Source organism: Mesoplodon mirus (genome assembly GCF_964341445.2).
Source record: "Mesoplodon mirus genome assembly, chromosome: 20".
NCBI lineage: Eukaryota > Metazoa > Chordata > Mammalia > Artiodactyla > Ziphiidae > Mesoplodon > Mesoplodon mirus.
Window position 1 is genome coordinate 34424004 of NC_138996.1, and position 21047 is coordinate 34445050.

At 48.1% G+C, this 21047-nt stretch overlaps 1 protein-coding gene across 1 annotated transcript; it reads right to left on the reverse strand.

Moving 5' to 3' along the window:
- Positions 1-926: 926 nt before the first annotated feature.
- LOC309795943 (beta-defensin 103A-like) lies at positions 927-1835 on the reverse strand (the record flags this gene model as incomplete). Its single annotated transcript, XM_082608751.1, has 2 exons — positions 1736-1835; positions 927-1072 (listed from the first exon to the last, which is right to left on the reverse strand). The coding sequence occupies exons 1-2, from the start codon at positions 1791-1793 to the stop codon at positions 927-929; spliced, it is 204 nt and encodes a 67-aa protein (XP_082464877.1). The 5' UTR covers positions 1794-1835.
- Positions 1836-21047: the final 19212 nt, after the last annotated feature.

Here is a 21047-nt window from a genome sequence, read left to right on the forward strand (position 1 = left end):
ACTCCCTAACACCATACACAAAAATAAACTCAAAATGGATTAAAGACCTAAATGTAAGGCCAGAAACTATCAAACTCTTAGAGGAAAACATAGGCAGAACACGCTGTGACATACATCACAGCAAGATCCTTTTTGACCCACCTCCTAGAGAAATGGAAATAAAGACAAAAATAAACACATGGGACCTAATGAAACTTAAAAGCTTTTGCACAGCAAAAGAAATAAGCAGGATGAAAAGACAACCCTCAGAATGGGTGAAAATATTTGCAAATGAAGCAACTGCCAAAGGATTAATCTCCAAAATATACAAGCAGCTCATGCAACTCCATATCAGAAAAACAAACAAGCCAATCCAAAAATGGGTGGAAGACCTAGATAGACATTTCTCCAGAGAAGACATACAGATGGCCAACAAACACATGAAAGAATGGTCAACATCATTAATCATTAGAGAAATGCAAATCAAAACTACAATGAGGTATCACCTCACACCAGTCAGAATGGCCATCATCAAAAAATTAGACATAGATTTGATGGGGAGAGGCTATGGCAGATAGATGAAATGGAAAGCTCAAAATGGGTGACAAGAAAGTGAAGAAAATATTTCAGGAAGAATGAGGAGGCCTGTGTCGCTGGGGTGCAAAATTTGCAAAAGAGGAATAAAATCTGATAAGCCTTGGAACATCAGTTTAGATCCTCTTGTGGATTGCTCTAGAGATAATACTTTATTTGAATTAAAGGTGAGTCACCAAGACTTTCTGAGTTGCCTGTTTGGTAACAAGTAGCACAGTCACCACAATTAAAAGAAAAAGAAATAATCCACCTTCTAATTTTTTCGTGAAAAATCTTTAATTTGATTTGGCTTCTATAGACTTCGAGGGAGCCTTTTCACACTTGGCAACTTTCTCATCATGCTTCTGGATTTTTCATTTCTTCCATCGGCAGCATTTTCGACCACTTTGGGAACAACGGCCTAAGGGTATCTCCCTTGGAAGGCAGCCAAACAGAGCACACCGGCCGCCTCTTATTTTGCAATAATACTTTTGTAATATATTTATGATTCCTCCACTGCCTGCAATGAAGAAACGGAAAGCAGGGGAAGGTTTTAGGAAGTGCAAGACCTAGGCTTTTGGAATTCCTCAAATAACTGATCTGTGGCCTTTCTTTTATTTCTTTTTCTTTTTTCTATACCATCAGGAGGAAAGTAGAAGGTGGGACTAAGCAACTAACAATGTGTCCATGGGTTCAGCTCAGCCATAAACTGCCGAGGTGCTGAGAAAGTGGCATGACCAGGGGCAGCCCCCCTCGTGAACTGCCACCTGGGAGGCCGGGGCCACGGTGGCCCCCCAGGACTCTCTAGAGGCCAAAAGACTCCACCACCAACCACTAAGCTAATAAAAGGGAAGTCTGTGCTTCTGTTCTTAGATTGTCAATTTTTCCTCTTGGTATTAAAGTTTTACATCACTTTCTTCCCATCTCATTAACAGGTATAACAGCCTTCCCGGGAAGGGGTGGCTTTTGTGATCTGGTTCTTCTCTTAAGAGTGAATCAGAAGAGATTGAGACACTTACTTTAAGGTTCTTAATGGTCTTTGTCAGAAAGAAAAAAATTGGTTATGTCTAGTTCCCAGACAATACATCTATTTTGTCTAAAATTCCCAGAAGAATGGAGAGGGCTGACTCTGAATTATATATTCTCAATCCTTTCAGCCCTCTCATGTCCCAGCCCCTCTTACCTGGAACAGGCAGCAAGAACAAGAAGAACAATGCAAAGAGAAGGTAGTAGACCCTCATGGCTGGCCGGCTTCGCAGCTGCGACTGGACAGGAGTGTGCACTGGCTCACTTTAAAAAGGCTCCAGGTCCACAGCCACAGGGAGAAGCATTCAAAAGCTGCAATTCCTGTAATATTACAGCTATGACAATATGACGTATTTCCTGATGCTTCATGCCAACGTATCTTACAAAGCAGACCACGCCCATTCCTCCCAGGAGTTAATTAGAAACCTAAGGGGGACACAGAGCTTGATGTGAGCGCAGGGCTGTCCTGATGCCTCTAAGCTCTGGGTGCTTGTGTAGGTCTGGCTTAGATCTGGCTGCCAGCACAGGTGGGAAAGACCTGCCTGCTCCTGCATAGGGAGGCCTAGGGCACGTAGCTGGGAGCTCACCTGTCTCCACTGTGGTCCTTCTGAGCTTTTGCCTCTTCCTAAAGTCCTGGGAGAGCTCGAGGGCCACTGGGAACCACATCAGTCCAGTCCAAGACTGGTATATTCAGAATCTAGGCGTAAACTGGGGCTAGGCCACGCCCTGAGCCTGCACGGATACGCCTGAAATTGCTCTGAAACAGGATCAGCTTTTAAGCAGTGTGGGAAGGGAGGAAAAGTGGGCTACATTCCAGAGACCCTGCCCTTATGCCCCTCGGCCTGTGACGGGGTGTTGCCCCTTGGGTGAAACACAGCTTATACTTCATTGTTTTCTGAAACTACAAAATCATGAGTCAAGAAGGTGTCTCACTTTCCTTTATCAGAGAAAGCGGATGTTGGGGTGATACATTTGATGGACTGACTTCACCTCCTCATTGGTGACACTCCCTATACAAATGAGGGGCTTCGGAAGATACACTTACGACCTCTGGTTACTCCTGTGTCATGAGCATGCAAGGAAGTCCAGGGGTCAGGTGATTTCCACTGGATATAGATTCAATATTTAGGGGACCAACTGCTTTTTAAAAAAATTATTAGGCTTAACTGTTAAGAAATCCAATCAGTGGGTTATACTCGATAGATTATTTCCTTGGAAGCTGAAATCATCATGGTGTTGATTGTCTTTGCTTTGTGTGAAAGCAACTGTAATGCGCCCACCAGGGTTCTGGGGTGTCTTAGATCTAGGACTGTGGGTTCAGGATCCTGTTGTACCTATCGGATTCTGTAAGCAAATTCTGAACTCAAATTCTGATAAAGTACCATGTGCTTGGGGTAGGTGAGGGGATGGAAGGGGTCAAATACAAAGAGTGGCCAGTTCTGGCACTTTCTCTCAGGGAACTCCCATGTAGACGGGCATAGAATCAAAGAAACCATAGAGAATGGATTTTAATAAGGGCCATAATAAGGGTTCCAGCACAAGGCTGTAGAAATGTCGAAGAAAGGTAATTCATGCTGAAAGGCAAGTTTGGATAGCAGATTTAAGAAGAATTTCGAGTTGTAGGCACTTCATATTTTTAAAATCTAACTTCCCTCATCAGTTCAGGATTTGAGACAAAGTAGATATTTTTATTTTAATTCGTTAATTAGTTGAAGTATAGTTGATGTACAATATTATATGTTACAGGTATACAATATAGTGAGTCACACTTTTAAAAATATAAAATACTGGCTATATTCCCTGTATTATAATGTTGTTAATATAAAATATTGGCTATATTCCCCATATTGTACAATATATCCTTGTAGCTTATTTTATACCTAACAGTTTGTACCTCTTACTCCCCTCTCCCTATATTGCCCCTCCCCCTTCCCTTCCCCCACTGGTAACTGCTAGTTTGTTCTTTATATCTGTGAGTCTGTTTTTTTGTGATGTTTACTAGTTTGTTGTATTTTTTAGATTCCACAAATAAGTAATATTGTCTTTCTCTGTCTGACTTATTTCACTTAGCACGATATCCTCCAAGTCCACCCATGTTGCTGCAAATGGCATTATTTTGTTCCTTTTATGGCTGAGTAGTATTCCATTATATACATATACCACATCTTCCTTGTCTATTCATCTGTTGATGGACACTTATGTTGCTTCCATGTCTCGGCAATTGTAAATAATGCTGCTATGAACACTGGGGTGTATGTATCTTCTCAAATTAGTGGTTTTAGTTGGTTTTTTTTTTGGTTTTGGTTTTGGTTTTTTTTTGCGGTACGCGGGCCTCTCACTGTCGTGGCCTCTCCCGTTGCGGAGCACAGGCTCCGGACACGCAGGCTCAGCGGCCATGGCTCACGGGCCCAGCCGCTCCGCGGCATGTGGGATCTTCCCGGACCGGGGCACGAACCCGCGCTCCCTGCATCGGCAGGTGGACTCTCAACCACTGCGCCACCAGGGAAGCCCTGTTTTTTTTTTAAATATATACCCAGGAATGGAATTGCTGGGTCATATGGTAGTTCTATTTTTAGTTTTTTTTGAGAAACCTCCATACCGTTTTCCACAGTGGCTGCGCTAATTTGCTTCCCCAATGCAGACATGTTTAACCGGAGAAGGAGATTAATTCCGGGTGGGCAGGGGCTGACTGGGTCAAGAGTCTCAGTCGGCCTCACAGGGGGTAAAAGAGATAGTTGCAGGGGTGTCACAGAGAATTAGGACCAGCTCTCCGCCCAGGCGCGGGGCTGGAGTCCTCAGAGCTCTGGTGACCGGTGAGGACTTACTTTCCCACTTGGAGAGCAGACCTCCACGGTGAACCCAGGGTCTAACCTGTTCCTTCAAAGCAGGGAGGGCTTTCCAAGGCAGCACCACTATTTCATAAGAGGTTCTTTGAGAGCGAAGGCCACTTTTTCTTGTCAGCTGATTTGGAAACTGGGGACTGCGGAGCGGGCCGTGGCAGTGGTCCTCACCCCACTCGCAAAATGAAGTTTGAGGAACATTTCTGTCTTTTAAGATGTTTATAAAAGCTACGCTTATTCGGTGCTTTGTGACCGCCTGGAGGGGTGGGATAGGGAGGGTGGGAGGGAGGGAAACGCAAGAGGGAAGGGATGTGGGAACAGATGTATATGTATAACTGATTCACTTTGTTATAAAGCAGAAAGGAACACACCACTGTGAAGCAATTATATTCCAATAAAGTTGTAAAAAAAAAAAAAGTTACGCTTATTTGTGGTAAAAATTCAAACAATAGGAGAGTGAGACTGCTTTTCACTTCTCTGCCCTGGGGAGCCACTGATAACTCTGATTTGCCTTCTTTTTGACTTATTGTCGCTTTTTTTTATGTCACCAATGCTTTTGGCCTCTCAAGCAATAGCAGTTACACGTTTACCATTGAATAATTCACACATGCCTGTGAGTCTGACATTGACAAGAGCAGGAGCGACTCCCCAGGCCGAGAGGGCCTTGACTCACAGGGCTTGGAGATGCAGACCGTGCTGACTGGATGTGCTGGGTTTTCTCCCTGCTGTGAGTCAGCATTTTTCTATGTTGATTAGGTGGAGAGAGGAGAGATGAGTAATTCAACTATTTCCACTCATGTCACACTTGCATCTCCACTAATCCTTTATTTATTTTTTAAACTCTGGTTTTAAAATATGGAGCAGAGATTTGGTGGATCAAAGTTTTTGGTCCAGGGGCAGTACTATGTGGAGGGCAGAGCTCCAGGTTGGAGTGAGACGTTCCCATTTAACTCTCAGCTCTATCATTGATTATTTGGGTTTACCTGAATAAATTCCTTAAGCTCTTTGAGCATCTATACCTCAGCAGTAAAGCACAGAGAGTAATCAATGTCCTGTTGAGTCCACAGTGAAAGCCCTATGAGGTAATGATATAAAATTGACTTGTAAACTGCAAATTACCATGGATCACCCATGTGGTCTGGGGAAGAATAACCAGTGAGGTCTGGTTACCAATGACAAGGTAGCGTAAAGGTTGTGGCATGGGTTCCCTTGCAGGATTTCCACTCTTCTGTATCTTCACACAGTCTAAGTGTGACTCAGCCGCTCTCCTTTGCAGCCATTTTAATCTTGTCATGACCACCGTTATTTAAGTTATATAGGCAAGGATACGTATTGTCCCATTTTACAGATGAGGAAACTGAGGCTCAGAGAGGTTGAGTGACTTTCCTTAGGCCAGTCAGCTAGTAAATGGCAGTGCCCTGAGCTATAGGGAACTGTGTACATTTCCCAGCCACTCCTGCCCTCCAGGCACCATGTAGATTTGCCAAAGGGATGCACTGGTAGAAGATGAGAAGGCAGGAAGTGGTGAGAAGCCAGGATATTTATCCTCCTGAACTTCAGAAGGCATCTCCTCTGTGCTTTCAGTTTTGACCAGAAAGCTACTTCATCCATGGGCCTGGCTTCCACAGGCAGGTCCACCATGACCCCAGCTTCTGCTGCACAGTCCATATCCCAGGCTTTAGGAAGGTTACCTCCTTCCTGTCTTTGTCCCTCTAGCCCCAGGGATAGTAGTGCCTTTCTGCTGTTGCAAATGCTGAAGTGACTCACCGTAGGTTTGAATTCTCAGCTCTCCTATCACCTCTATAACCAGGTGTCCATATTAAACTCCTCTCATTTGAGCTTCTTATATTTCCCTCAATTTCCCTTGTTGCATTTTGACCGTCTTCCAAGTCCATGCTGCAAATCATAACACTATTAAAGGTCTGTTCATTCTTCCCCTTCTGGTGCCGATATTAGGTTGTCACCAGCTAGAATGATACTTTGCTACACACTGCCCTCCTGTCTACTTTATCAACATCTTAAGATTTAGCATAAAATGGGAGCTTTGAGACGATGGTATAGAGTTGCTGGTTGTTACCAACCAATTGTGCCCCTTTGTTTACACATTCTCACAATCGTGTGCTTCCCATTGTAGGTGAGGCAGCTTCTAGAATTCCAAGTTATCACTGTTATCTTAGCTTAATTATTTTTCTCCAGAAGAAAGTAAGCAAGAAAACAGGAGAGACAAAACCTTTCCTTAACTATGTAACCATAGACTGCCTTTTCTTCTGGAAGGGTGGCAAACTGTAGGCTTTTAGTTTGGGGTCATCTATGGAGGTATTTTGTTTTGTCTCCGTGGAGGTTTAAACGTTAGCTTTACCACTTAGTCTTATTCCCCTGCTTCATACATTCATATATTTGCATATTTCCTGTAGGCACCTGAGCCGTTACTCTTGCTTTAAAAGATATGGTCTTCCCTTCAAACCCAAGTCAGAAAGCTACATTTCAACATGGGGACGTGGACCAGGAAGGCAAAGGCTGTATTTCACACTAGGTGACTGAGCTGTCTCCACCAAACCCCCTGGGTGTGGCCTAATACTTTATATCATCTTCAGGCAGCAAGTATTCTTGGCATTTTTGCATCTCCCAGGCCTGAGCAAACATGGTTGACCCTTTAGCTTCCCGAAAATACTCTTGAATTGTGAACATTTTATTTGACATTTTGCCCCATCCACTGTACAAAAAAAATAAGAGGAAATATCAATAGAAATGTGAAGGGGGAAGTGCAAAGAACAGACAAGTGTGGGCGTGAGGGATGCCTGGCTCACCATGAGTCACAGACTCCTATCTGCTTGACCAGGTGGAGCACAGTCAGAGACACAACTGTTCACCCCAGGAGCCAGAGCACATGGTGGGGAGACGGAGCAAGTTAGGGACCAGTGAACCGTCTAGTCTAGCCAAGTGGACAAGTGTGGGGACAAGTCTGCATTGATTTGGTAGTGGGGGTGATGACAAGAATTCATGAAAAATTAGATCTAAGATTTTTTAAACATCTTTATTGGAGTATAATTGCTTTACAATGGTGTGTTAATTTCTGCTTTATAACAAGGTGAATCAGTTCTACATATACATATGTCCCCATATCCCCTCCGACTGTGTCTCCCTCCCACCCTCCCAATCCCACCCCTCTATGTGGTCACAAAGCACCGAGCTGTAGATCTAAAATTTAAATGATCTAAAATGCTGAACTTGGATTTCCCTGGTGGTGCAGTGGTTAAGAATCCGCCTGCCAATGCAGGGGACACGGGTTTGAGCCCTGGTCTGGGAAGATCCCACATTCCACAGAGCAACAAATCCCGTGTGCCACAACTACCGAGCCTGTGCTCTAGAGCCCGTGAGCCACAACTACTAAAGCCCACATGCCACAGCTACTAAAGCCCACGTGCCACAGCTACTGAAGCCCACGCACCTAGAGCCCGTGCTCCGCAAGGAAGAGTAGCCCCCGCTCACCGCAACTAGAGAAAGCCCGCTTGCAGCAACAAAGACCCAATGCAGCCAGAAATAAATAAATAAATAAATGTTTAAAAATAAAATAAAATAAATAAATAAAATGCTGACCTCTCCAACATCTCCTTCAGTAAAGACCGAGAAGAAGGGCTGAGAAAGCCGTGCTTACAATTGGGCCAATGGGCCTGGTGGTAACTCTTCCAAAAATCTTTGTGTTTCAAAGACCATTTACATAATCTACCTCCAAGTGGTGTCTATCAATGACTCTGGGAGTGTGGCCATTGTGAGATAGGCCACTGATGCCAGGGACCTTCTCTGGATCTCAGCCACTCTGTCTTATTCCTCCACACCTCAGCAGCAAAGTGGTTCTCAGCGCAACTAGACACGGAGAGAGGCGACGGGAGAAGCCACAGCAGTGAGAGGCCCGCATACCGCAAAAAAAAAAAAAAAAAAAAAATGCCCTGCATAAATGCAGAGTAGAGAGCAATCACTTTCAGCCAGGGTGGTCAGCATCGTGATGAAGTGGTATTTGAGCAGGGCTCTGTAGCTTGTGCAAACAGCTGTATGGAATGAATTGACTGGACACACTGATTGAATCTGAGTAATTAGGAAAAGAGAAGAATCAGAAAGAATTAAATATATAAAGATGATGGGATACCTTATCTAGCTTCTCTAGGTCTTGGCTTCCTCAACTGTGAAATGCAGATAATTATATTAACCTTATTGAATTATTGCACAATTCAAATAAAATAAATGCATATAGATTGCTCAGCATGGTGTCTGCATGTAGTCTGTGCTCAATAAATGTCAACTATCATGATAATGATGATCATCATTATCATTGTTATGATAATATTAAATTCTTGAAGATGTTCCCTTTTATGGCCTTGGAGAACAGAAAGAGGAAAAGTTCCATAATAAACCAAAGATAGCAATCAAATGATAGGAGGAAATTGGAAAGTGTATGTCTTTTATATTATGTGTTACCATGTCAAATGCCTGTGTCTTTCCACCATTAGTCAAGGGCACAGAGCCCAGAGACTAAATATTGTTTATCTATGTATCTGTCAAGGCACCAGGTCCCAAGGTCCTAATATAGAGCAACTACCCACAAAGTTTTTTGGATGTTGAGTTGAAGTACAGGGACAGGTTTCAAGATTGAAAGTAGCCCCACAAGTCACCTGTCGCAAAGAGATCAAATCAAATGATTACTGGCAAAGAAGCCATTGGATTGGAGATGTCAAAGTCATTGTTGCACTTGGAGAGAGTGCTTTTGATGTATTTCTTGAGACAGATGCCGGAAAGCAATAAATTGAGGACCAATTGGTTGAGGGAATATATACTGGTATAGACCACTCTTGAGAAATTTGATAATAAATGAACAAAGAGAGTGAAGTAGTGGTTTGAGGGGAAAAAAGGGTCAAGGAGAGATTATTTTTAAGTAGAGAATTAAGTGCGATTGTGGGCCATAACAAAGGAGCTGGTAGAGAAAGAGAGGGTAAGAAAGTGGCGTGAGAGAGAAAGAGGATAAATAATGGTATATGGTTAAAAGAGGTGGATTCTAAAGGTATAGAAAGAAGAGCCTCAGAAAAGAGAAATACTCCCTCTAAAATAGAAAGAAAGAAGCAAGAACTGTAAAAATATACAAATTTGAGGGAGAGCCTGGAACATGGAGATTCACTGAGGAGAGTTGGCTCCTGTACCCTCCATTCCCATAAGTTAAAAATACTTGGTGAGAGAAAGAATTAATTTTTAGAGCCCTGCATATGTCTTTTAGATCTTTGCTTAATTTGTGTACTCTAACCATCAGGGTATCTTCATCCTCAAAAAAAGATATCATCAGGTATCTAAGCTACAAAGAGAAATATAGGGAAGAGCCAAAAAAAGTTTTAAGCTGTATTAATTCAGGAGACATTTCTCCCCCTGGCAGGAGTCAAGCTGGGTGTGTCCAGAAATGAAGAGTCTACCCTTTAAGCTCTAGCCTGAGTATAAGATGAACGTTCATTCAGCGAACCCAAGGTATTTTCTGCAGTGAACTCTTCCTTTCCCTTCCAGCAGACACAAAGCAGGCACTGCCCAAGGGTTCACCACTGAAGACAACACAAGCTTCTTCCTCTTCCCTCCTGAGAGGTTCTGTTCCCCACGCAGTGGCTCTCATTTTTTTCCCCGTTCTTCTTGTAATATTCTTAGGCAACATCAAGTAAGCATGGTCCTCACTTGAAGCAAAGTCAGGAGGGTAATTTGAGAGGATTTGGACTTGTGACCCAAGTAGCACCTGAGAGGAGTGTGCTCTATGCAGAGTTAGTGCAGAATATGGACACAGAGTCACTTTGCCAGTTTATTCGCCCTTTACCAAAGCTAAGAAGTATCTCCGTGTCTGCTGGACCCGTGAGTAAAATCCTGAGGGACAGTCCGTCATCAAGGCAATGGTGAGGCATCGATGGGTCTGGCTGGCTTAGAGTGGTCCACGTTCAGAGGAGTGGGAAATGGCTGTATGAAGGTAAGACATGGTAGGTGCGGAGAACCTTGAAAGGAAGCCTCAGTGATGTAGCCAAAGAGGATCTTAAGCATCACCTCTTCAAATTAATTTATTTTTCATATAAAGAAATGAGGACTAGAAATGGCAATGTAAGGTGATTTTAGTATTTGGACAATATAGAGTCTTAGTGACTCTCAGTGAGAGACCACTGAGAAGATATGCCCATGGCCTTCCTCAACAGTCTTTGAATCTTAATTCAAAGCTCCTGGGTGGGGCTTCCCTGGTGGCACAGTGGTTGAGAGTCCGCCTGCCGATGCAGGGGACACGGGTTCGTGCCCCGGTCCGGGAAGATCCCACATGCCGTGGAGAGGCTGGACCCGTGAGCCATGGCCGCTGAGCCTGCGCGTCCAGATCCTGTGCCCCGCAACGGGAGAGGCCACGACAGGGAGAGGCCACGACAGGGAGAGGCCCGCGTACCGAAAAAAAAAAAAAAAAAAAAAAAACCCAGAGCTTATACCCTTTTCTCAAATGGTGCTTTGGTAGTTGTTTGGATGGAGCACTGAAGAGCTGCTCCCAGAGCAGGGGTTGGGGGCCTGTGGAGGCACACATCACTATGCCACCAGGAAGCGGGCAGCAAAGGGTAGGGAGGACCAGGTACCCACGAGACCCGTACCCTCCATGGCGTGGTCAGGGTGGGTGTTGGCACCTGGAGAGGAACATTGCTGGAGTGGAAGATCCTGGAACAAAGCTTTCTGTCATCACGGTGCTTCTTCATCCTTCTTTTCATGAAGAGCCGTCTCCAGCAAATTCCTTTCCCGAGACTCATGGTGCCTCCCCTCCACATGAGCAGGTGCTGGAATGACGGGGAGGAAAGGGGAGGGGCGAGCCAGGCACCAGGGGTGTGAAGTCTCACAGTGAGCCCGCCTGGGGCTCCCTGGCTTCACCTCTGCCCGACCAGCTGATGGCGGAGCCCTGGTGACTCATGGAACAGGATGTTCAGGTGTGATGCTTGATGTTAGGCGTGGTGCGGTTCCAGGCGAGCACCATGAAAAACTGGAAAAGCTGCACATTTCACTGTATTGTTGTCACTGTGTTCTTCCAGGGAGGAAGCTGGGGGAGCAGAGACGGGGCAGCTACCAGCCCAAGTTTGTGTCTCGAAGCCAGATGAGTGTCTTCACCCTTCAGACACTGTCTCCTCCAGCCCTGTGGTTCTCAGTGCCATCTGGGCAGCAGTTAAGAATTACCTATGGCGCCCAAGGCACCACCTGTAGGGATGACTGATTGAGTAGCGTGGATCCTTAGCTAATTCTGTAAAGGGACCTGAGTGACACTATTGTGCATCCAGAGCTGAGAACCATGGCCTCAGGTAGAGAATCGTGGTTCCCCTGCATCCTCTCCAGCAGCTTCACTATCTTTTCCCTGCAGTAACATGCCTCTGGCCATCACCACATCCCCCCACTAAGTAAGGCTCCGAGGGAGTTGGAGACAGAGAGGAGCTGCAGTGAACGCTGGTCATTTCACCACATGATCCACAGACCCACTAACGATCTGTGAGAAGGAAGGCTAGCCCTCCTCCTCAGAGACAGAGACAGTTCTCTCGGAGGAGACATGTCACGTGATGCACTTCACGTCAGAGAGGGAGGCGTATTCTAGAGGGCAAACCTCACTCGGGGGGCCCACGTTTGTACACAGAAAGATAGTGCTGTACGAGGAGAGACGCCAGGTGGGCGACACCCCGTTTCAGACAGAGAGAGCATTCCCTGAGGAGAAACGTGGGATCCTGGACCTTGACCTCAGCGGTCAGCAGCTCTCTTTGAAGACAAGGCCTGGTGGCCTGCTCTTGTTCTCAGACAGACAGAGATCACAATAAAAAGAAATGCCAGAGCTTCCCTGGGGGCGCGGTGGTTGAGAATCCTCCTGCCAATTCAGGGGGCATGGGTTCGAGCCCTGGTCCCGGAAGATCCCACATACCGCGGAGCCACTAAGCCCGTGCACCACAACTACCGAGCCTGCGCTCTAGAGCCCGCGAGCCACAACTACTGAGCCTGCGAGCTACAACTACTGATCCCACGTGCCACAACTACTGAAGTCTGCGCACCTAGAGCCCGTGCTCCGCAACAAGAGAAGCCACAGCAATGAGAAGCACGTGAACCACAACGAGGAGTAGCCCCGCTCGCCGCAACTAGAGAAATCCCATGAGCAGCCACCAAGACCCAACGCAGCCAAAAATAAATTAATTAATTAATTAAAATAAAAAAAAAAAAGAAACTCCAGAGGATCAGCCATGTTCCTTCGACAGCCCTCTAGGGAGAGAGGCGTCCCATGGACAGGGAAGAGAGCTCCCTGGTGAGAGAGGCAGGGGGAGCGGGCTCCCCTCAGTCAGAGAGGGCGCTCGGGCAGACCTCTCCGAGGACAAGTGCACTGGCTGGCTCTCCACCCCAGAGAGAGACCGCGCCCTGAGGAGGAAGGCCAGGCTGGTGGCGCGCCACCTCAGAAGAGGAGAGGGCCCTTTATGAGGAGGAATCCCGAATGGTCGGCCTTGTTTCTCAGACGGAGAGAAAGCGCTCTGAGGAGGACAGACAGCTCCCCTTTTCAGACAGGCAGACTGACAGACAGAACCCTATGAGGTGAAAGGCTGCATGCGTCCATTCTTCCCTGTGAGAGATTCACTGCTTCCTCCGGTGAAGGGCTGTACGCCCTGACTCTCCCCAGGGAGAGAGCACACGCTGCTGGGGGCTGTGAATGTTCAGCGGCTTCTAGGCCCTGTTTTTCAGGGAGGGAGACAGGGGGCGGCAGTAGGAGTCCCTGGACAGCCGCCCACATTTGGGGGGCCGTCTTGCCAGACGCCATCTGCTGAGCTTTCTCTTAACTTCCTGTCTTTCTTGTTGTCTTTCCTCCTTCTTCTTCTGCCTCTGAAAGGTACTGGACTTGAGCCACAAGCTCAAGACAAATGGTCGACAGGCCTCAGGCCCTGGGCTTCCAAGGGCGCATCCGGCGACCGGAGGAGCGTGGCTGCCGGCGGGGGATGACGTTCGCCCCAGGTGTCCTCGGGCAGTGCAGCAGGGGCCCCAGGTCACTTTGGGGGCGCTGTGCCATGTCCCAGCAGGTGTCGTGTCAGCCAAGGCCTGAAGGGCAAAGACTGGACGTGGGTGAGCATCGCCAGGGCCTCGGAAACAGAATGTACAAAATCCAGGAGGTAAAAGATCAAAGGAAGTCCCAAAGTTTAAGGCTGCTTGGGCGGGTTGGAGCTTAGCAAGGGGACAGCTGAAGCTGGGGTCACCTGGGTTTTGGTGTGAGGGGTCTCGTAGTCTGTGTTGGAGCGGCTCAGGGCTCCACAGGAGGGCAAGCAACAGCCCTTGGAGACTTTGGGGCAGAAGTGAGGGTCAGGGCCTCGGAAGGTCTGGTCTGGCTGCAGACTCCCAAGTTTGGAGGATCCTTATTTCACCCCCAAGAGAGGGATGTAGCCCGGGACCATGGGTGGATTTCTGAGCTTCCGGGTCCTTGGTTTCCCTGACTCCTCCGTACGTGATCGGGCTCTACTAGGTTCTTTCGGAGGAGATGGCATCATTTGCGTTTCGAGGAGGAGGGTTCTGTCCCAGAAGAGGAAGTTGACAGGCTGCGCTCGTGCAACATGGTGGTCAACGTGTATGGCCTGTGGCCCACTTTGGAGGGTTTTCGTGTTGTTTTGTTAAAATTCCATCACAGCCTTTTCCTGCTGCATCGCCTCCAAGGCCGCCGTGGGTTTCGGAAGGCAGAGGATTGCTATGGAAGCGTGAGCAGGAGGGGCTTGGCCCGAGAGATGGTCCATGGTATTAGCACAGTCACCTCCACATCACGTGGTTGTCGCAGGGTAGGACCTGGTGCCAACGATCTCCTTCAGAGGCAGGTGAGGGAGCAAGCTTGTCACCTTTCTCTGCAGTTTACCTGTGTTCAAAGACCCCAAGACGTGGGGAGGGCAAACATGTTCGTCTGAAGAGTCCAGATGAACCTGACAAAGATTATCGACATTGAACTCGGCTGAAGGACTGTTTCACCCATGAGGGGTTTAAAAATCCACTCAGGCTATAATTGTACAGGGAAAGACCTTGTGTAAATGGGTCTGTGTGTATGTATGTCTGTATTCTGATCACTAAATTACTCTACCCAATGGTATTCAAATGTGATGTGTACTATTTCCACGTTGAAAAGCAATCTCAAATCATTCTATGTCTTATTTGAATCGAGAAGTTTCCACCATTAACGAACAAAATTAATCACCCGTAGAGGCCCAATGCTCTACCATTCACAAGGAATCTGAAATCAGCGGATACGAATATATGCCCACATTTCAAATGAGGAGCCTGACAGGCATGACAGTTGCAGGACTGGAATTGGGGGTTTTGATTCCTCAGTCAAGAGTCTTTCCTTGGGGCTTCCCTGGTGGCGCAGTGGTTGAGAGTCCGCCTGCCGATGCAGGGGACACGGGTTCGTGCCCCGGTCCAGGAAGATCCCACATGCCGCGGAGCGGCTGGGCCCATGGGCCATGGCTGCTGGGCCTGCGTGTCTGGAGCCTGTGCTCTGCAATGGGAGAGGTCACAGCAGTGAGAGGCCCAAGTACCGCAAAAAAAAAAAAAAAAAAAAAAGAGTCTTTCCTTGACACTGTGCTCCTTACTGGGGGGTGGTTTTGTTAAATGACCTCTTGGGCCCCTTTTCCGTCTACAGTTCTGTGTCTGAGGGGCAGGGGCAGGGGCAGGCAGGCGAATACTTGTCGTGGAGACTCGGGGTCCAGGAGGGCTCTTCAGGGCTTCTCCCAGCCTTGTTCCTCTAGTTCTGCTGCCTACGGTGGGGAGCAGGGAACCCCCGAAAATGAATGGGTCACGTGCTTGGCTGTGAGGCTATGTAATAGGGCAGAGCTAGTAAGGTCTTTGTCCCACTTTCTGACCAGTTGTGAGAGAAAAGAGGGGGATGCAGGCTTTAGGCTGTGACAGGGATGTGGCAAGCATCACAGTGTGGTGTCGCCAGTCCCCTGGTGGCTCCCACGTCCTGTCCTTGGGGCAGAAAGGACAGCAGTGGTAGATCGAAGATCGGTGTTTGAGGCTTGGGTTAATTTATTCATTTCTTCACCTCTTTCACGCTGACTGTGCTTGGCTGGTCACTAAAGTTCCATATAGGAGTAAGACCCAGACCTGTCCTGAGGATTTCACAGGCCAGCAAGGAAGTAGCCATGTCAGTAAATAACAGCAGCACAGTGGCAGATCCTAACATGGGGGGCACCGAAGAGCCTGTGGGGGCACAGAGCTCCAGCAATAGATTCCGCTGTGCAGCGTGCAGGGAAGGGGCCAGGAGGGGCCTGAGTGGAGGGCACTGGAGCCCGCTGGAGTGGATGGAAGGACTGCTCTTTCCTTCCTCGCTGCTACTGGCCATCTCAGAAGAGGAAGCTGAGTCTTTGAGAGGCACCGTGGGAAGTAATTATACTTAGCTCAGAAAAAGGAGCCATGGGGGATGTCTAAAGACTTTGCGGGTATAAACACTGGACCCCTGTGGGACCCAGTTGGGCCCCGGTGTCTCCCACCGGCTGCCTGGGGCCCAGGATCACCACCAGGAACAGTCCAGGCCCTCCTGGGGCCAGTAGAGGGTCCCTGCTCCCAACTCCACTTCCACCCGGAGAAGAGACTAGCCAAAATCCTGGGCGTGCCCCTGCCCCCCTGCCCCGGCCCCAGCTATCCCTGATCACTGATGAGACACTGATTCTACACCCACATGCTAAGCTGTCATGGCTCTCAGAGGTCTAGACCAGCTCCCTCATTTTATTTTTGAGGAAAATAAGGTCAAGTGAAGGGACTAGAGGCAGAACCAGATGCAGGTTCCCCCGTATTCTGGGCTCTGGCCCATTCCTTTGTGTGTTTGTTTTTTTAGTCGTTCGTGGACAGAGGTATGGCACATGGAGAGACAGGACTCCTGGCTGAGTATGTGTCTGCCTGTCCCGAAGCACGAAGACCTGTCGTGTGTCACTTGGGAGCAAAAGCTAAGCCTGTTTCAAATCCCTTCCCAGGCAGGGATTCCCTCCAAGTCCGGCAGCGCTCCTCCGTCCCTTGAGGGGACGACAAAGGGCTCCACGGAGATGCCTGTGATTAAGAGAGACTCCACTCCATGCAGCCCCACGTGTCTGTCTGATTCCGTTTAGAAAACAACCACGAGTAAGTTTCGGAGAGCCTGGGGAGAGGCCAAGGCATTATACCAAATATTCATTGAAACTTGAGCTGGGAATCAAGACAGGAACCAGAAGGAGAATTTCTTGGTGACTCTTTTTTTTTTTTTTTTTGCGGTACACAGGCCTCTCACTGTTGTGGCCTCTCCTGTTGCAGAGCACAGGCTCCAGACGCGCAGGCTCAGTGGCCATGGCTCACGGGCCCAGCCGCTCCGCGGCATGTGGGATCCTCCCGGACCGGGGCACGAACCCGCGTCCCCTGCATCGGCAAGCGGACTCTCAACCACTGCGCCACCAGGGAAGCCCTCGTTCTGCTCTTTGATAGACAAATGTTGGCAACGTCATTATAAAAGCAGTTGGTGTCACATTGGTCCTAACAGAACAAACTTCTGAGTCCTCTTCCAGAATTTTGTGTTCTAAAAAAACCATAAAGCAGTTTACCTGCTAAAAGCCACATCCATCCTGAGGGAGAGGAGAACCCATTTCAGAACATTCTAATCAATATAGCTCTAACTCTTGTTTTTTGTCCATGCAGCTAATAACTAGTATTCTTTTTTGTTTGTTTTTGGAAGCCGCTTAGTATGTGAGATCTTGATTCATCTGAACCAAGTAGGTGAGCTAAAGTAAAATGGTAGAGGCTGCCTTGCCTAAGAAGATAATCTACAGTAATCCCTGCTTACCCCACGTTCACATTTTCCAGGATTTAATGCGGTGCCACTGAGGAGGCAATAAAGAGGATGTGCCAGGGCTGAAAATCTCAGCCGCTGCATGTTTCCTTTTTCCATGAAGAACTTGGATGGCAGAGCTGCTCACCCAGATGTTTGCTCCGTTAATCTTCCAACCTTCTCTCTCTCCCCACCTGTCTCGTTCTCTCAACTTCCGATAATACAAAATGTATAAAGGTGTTTGCAACATAGTGCTATCCTCATCCTATCACCCTTCCTTCCTTTATTAGCTGGACTACTGTCTGAAATACAGTTTGGACAGGAAAGCCAGGTCAAATGCTTTATTACTCCCCTTACTTTGCCGGTTTTCAGGTTAAGGAGTCCGAGGGCACCGACCCAAACCCTGCTCAAGGCCAGAGCCACTCTCTGCTGCCACCTGCTGGATGGGGCCCTCCATAGCCATCCAGTGGGGTTGAGAGATGCTCTCACAGAGCATCTCTTTGGTTTGTCTCCCCAGAGGTCTTATGTTTCGAATTACAGTGTATGCCGAACAAATTGCACTTAATATTGATTTATTCCATTTTAATTAATAAAAGACAGGTAAAACTGTTGAGCAGAACTTGTGATCAGAAAAGAAACCCAATGTTATCAAGATCCATCTATATAATTCAGGCAAAAAATAAAATGATGTTCACTTAGGCTTGTGGCTGATTGGATATGTTGTTTGGTTCATCTTTTCAAGTACTGAGACTCTCACGTAACCTGCATTGCCGTCCCCCCTCATCAGGTGGAGGCCCTGTGTTCTCTGCATCTCCTGTACTGGCTCTGCACGGGGGGAAAGCTCTCAGCAAGTCCTCACTCAGTGGTTCCACCGGGGATGTTCCAGCTGGAAGGCCTGGAGAAGACTCGGAGGTCTAGCTGTCGACAATTCTAGGGACCAGGCTCCACTGGGTTTCTGTCTTTCACTGGATTCAGTGAGTTGACGGTCCGCTTTTTCAAACAGCACGGATAGGTGTTGGGGCATTTTCCAGTTCTGAATTCTGGTCTTTTACAATTCCTCCAGCAGCGAGAAGTCCCGTAGCCATGTATCCTGTCTGCATTGAGGTCACTTCTCACTAAATAGCAGAATAAGTCAGTGTGATTAATTGTAACCGAGGACCGAGAGGCGAGGCTTAGGCAGCAGGTGTTTGGGGGGAAATGACGGAAACTGACTGGAGAATGCAGGGAGGAGGAGTGGTGGGACTGTCACAGGATGACAGCTTCCCGGACCACCCCACCTCCTCCGCTTTCCTAGCTGATTGGCTTCACCGTCTGATTTGCTTCCAGCATGACTTTTGCGTGTGTGTGTGTGTTTTAACCCAGTGGCCTTTAATACCATCATTTTAATCAGAATTATAACAATGTTGAAAAGTTTTAGCAAGAAAATATTTTACGTGGTCACCTTCATTCAGCCAATTAAAGGGAGTGTGGGGGATAGATGGTGGACTTTTTTGTTTCACGTTAATTCGTTCATGTCACACTTCTTTTTAAAATCCCTGCAAAAATTTGCTATTACTTTGTGATTAAATGCAACCAAGCCCTTTAGCGTGGTCTACAAAGCTATGGTGATCTGAGCCTGGGCCTCCTCTCCAGACTTGTGCCGTTCCCCAGCGGCCCCTGCTCTGCCGCCAGAGCCCCCCTGGCCTCCCTGTGGCTCATGCACACCAGCTCTTGACTGTCTGTGTGCCCTCACTTGCGCTGTTCCCTCTGCCTGGAATACTTTTCTCCTCTTCCCGTGAACGACCTCTCTGCACCTGTAGCTCTCAACCTAAATGTCAGTGTCGGGGAGATCTGCTCCGTCCTCTTCATGTGCTTAAGTGCCCCAGAACTATTGTCTTTCTGACGCAATTATTTGTATTTCTTCATAACATGTATCCCAAACTGTAGTTCCTTTTTTTTTTCTTTTTTAGTACTTTGGTCTTCTCAGTTGAATTCCTAGTTCCCTGAGAGGAGGATGTTCGTTTCCCACACTCACATGCCCAGTACACGTGCACAACATGGGCTCATCGAGAACCTGCTGGGCACCTGCCTGGAGAGACCAGACTGGAAAGAGTAGGGGAGAGTCGGATGGGGGAAACGAGATCAAATCCTCATCCTTTGGCCCTCGGCCTAGAACAGAAGCGGGAGATGTGGGTTTCCTTAGTCTCCGTGTGTGCTCTCTGAGGCTGAAAGCAGCTGGTTAAACCAGCCCTCACATGCTAAACTGGTAGCATTTCACAGCGGTGCCAGGAGAGCACTGGCAGCATGGGTGTGGAGCCCTGGAGTGGAAAGGTGGCCGGTGGATTGAAGGGTCCTCCCTGTAGAGAACTTTGCTCAAGGTGGCTCTACAGACAGGTGCCTCTTGCATTTGGCAGGACCAGATAAACGCATTCTAGGGTAGACCAAATGAGACTGGGTCTCCCTGACATAGCCGATCACCCTCCTGTTCACCCGCCCTCCTGCTTCGTGGGCATTTCAAGGGGCTGCGGGTAGGGAAGGGCCAGACTCATCAAAAGGAGGCGCAGGGCTTCCCTGGTGGCGCAGTGGTTGGGAGTCCACCTGCCGATGCGGGGGACACGGGTTCGTGCCCCGGTCCGGGAGGATCCCACATGCCGTGGAGCGGCTGGGCCCGTGAGCCATGGCCGCTGAGCCTGCGCGTCCGGAGCCTGTGCTCCGCAACGGGAGAGGCCACAACAGTGAGAGGCCCGCGTACCGCAAAAAAAAAAAAAACCTCCAAAAGCCATATAAAAGGTCATAAAATTTTTGTTTTCGTTAATGAGCATAAGACTGAGGACCAAAAAGCATCTTTTCTGGCATATCTTGATGTCTTCAAACCTGTGACGCCCCATCCTAGATGATAACAAAAAATGCAAAGGCTTTACAGCAGAGGTATTAGAGGAGAATTGCTCTCCTTTGGCAGATTCAGGGCTCCTGGGCCGAGGGTGTCACTGCATCCTAGAGCGGACTGCACCCAGGTGCCCACAGAGACAGACTCGCTCTCGGAGCCTCCACCTCCGATCACCTTCCCTGCGAAGTTGCTCGTTTTACCTGGGGCCAGAAAGAAGAAGACGGCAAAGAGAAAGAGGGACATCCTCATGACTTGCAGGTCTCGAGAGATCAGCATGGTGTCCTCGAGAAAAGAGCAGCAAACACCCACATTTAAACCGTTCTCCAGCCCGATAACATCCTGATCGGTGAGGCGTGGCAGAAGTGAAGATGTGTCTGTAGTCTTCTCCTGGAGGCCACAGTCACGGGTGGAGAGAAAGACCTGAAATGTCCACTTTAATCCTCCCCCTTGTGAGAGAGGGAATGCGATACCTCTCTTTAAGAAGACGTGAAATTAGGGGGATACGCGTCCATCGGCATCACCCCACTACTCCGATTGCTGCTAATGTCGAAATACCCTAGACGCATTTGTTAAAACAAGAATAACCCCCGCCTCCCCAGCCGCCACAAAGCAACAAAGGATTGCTATGTTATGGAAAAGGTGGTTTTCACACGTGATCTGGGTAAGATCACCAATTTAGTTCCTTGTGCTCCACTGATACCAATGAGGGACTGAACGTATAACTACCTTCGAGAAAACGTATAACTACCTTCTTTGCTTCCAAAGAATAGAATACAGAAGAGGAAGAACAGTCACTGAGGACTAGGCGAGCCTGGCAGGCACCCTCACCAAGTGGTCAAGGTTAACCTCAGGAGGGGTCAGTCATGTGTCCCTGACATGAGGGGTGGGAGAAGACACTTCACTCTGGGCTCTCCTTCTCCCAGACCCTAAACCCCAGTCCACTCAT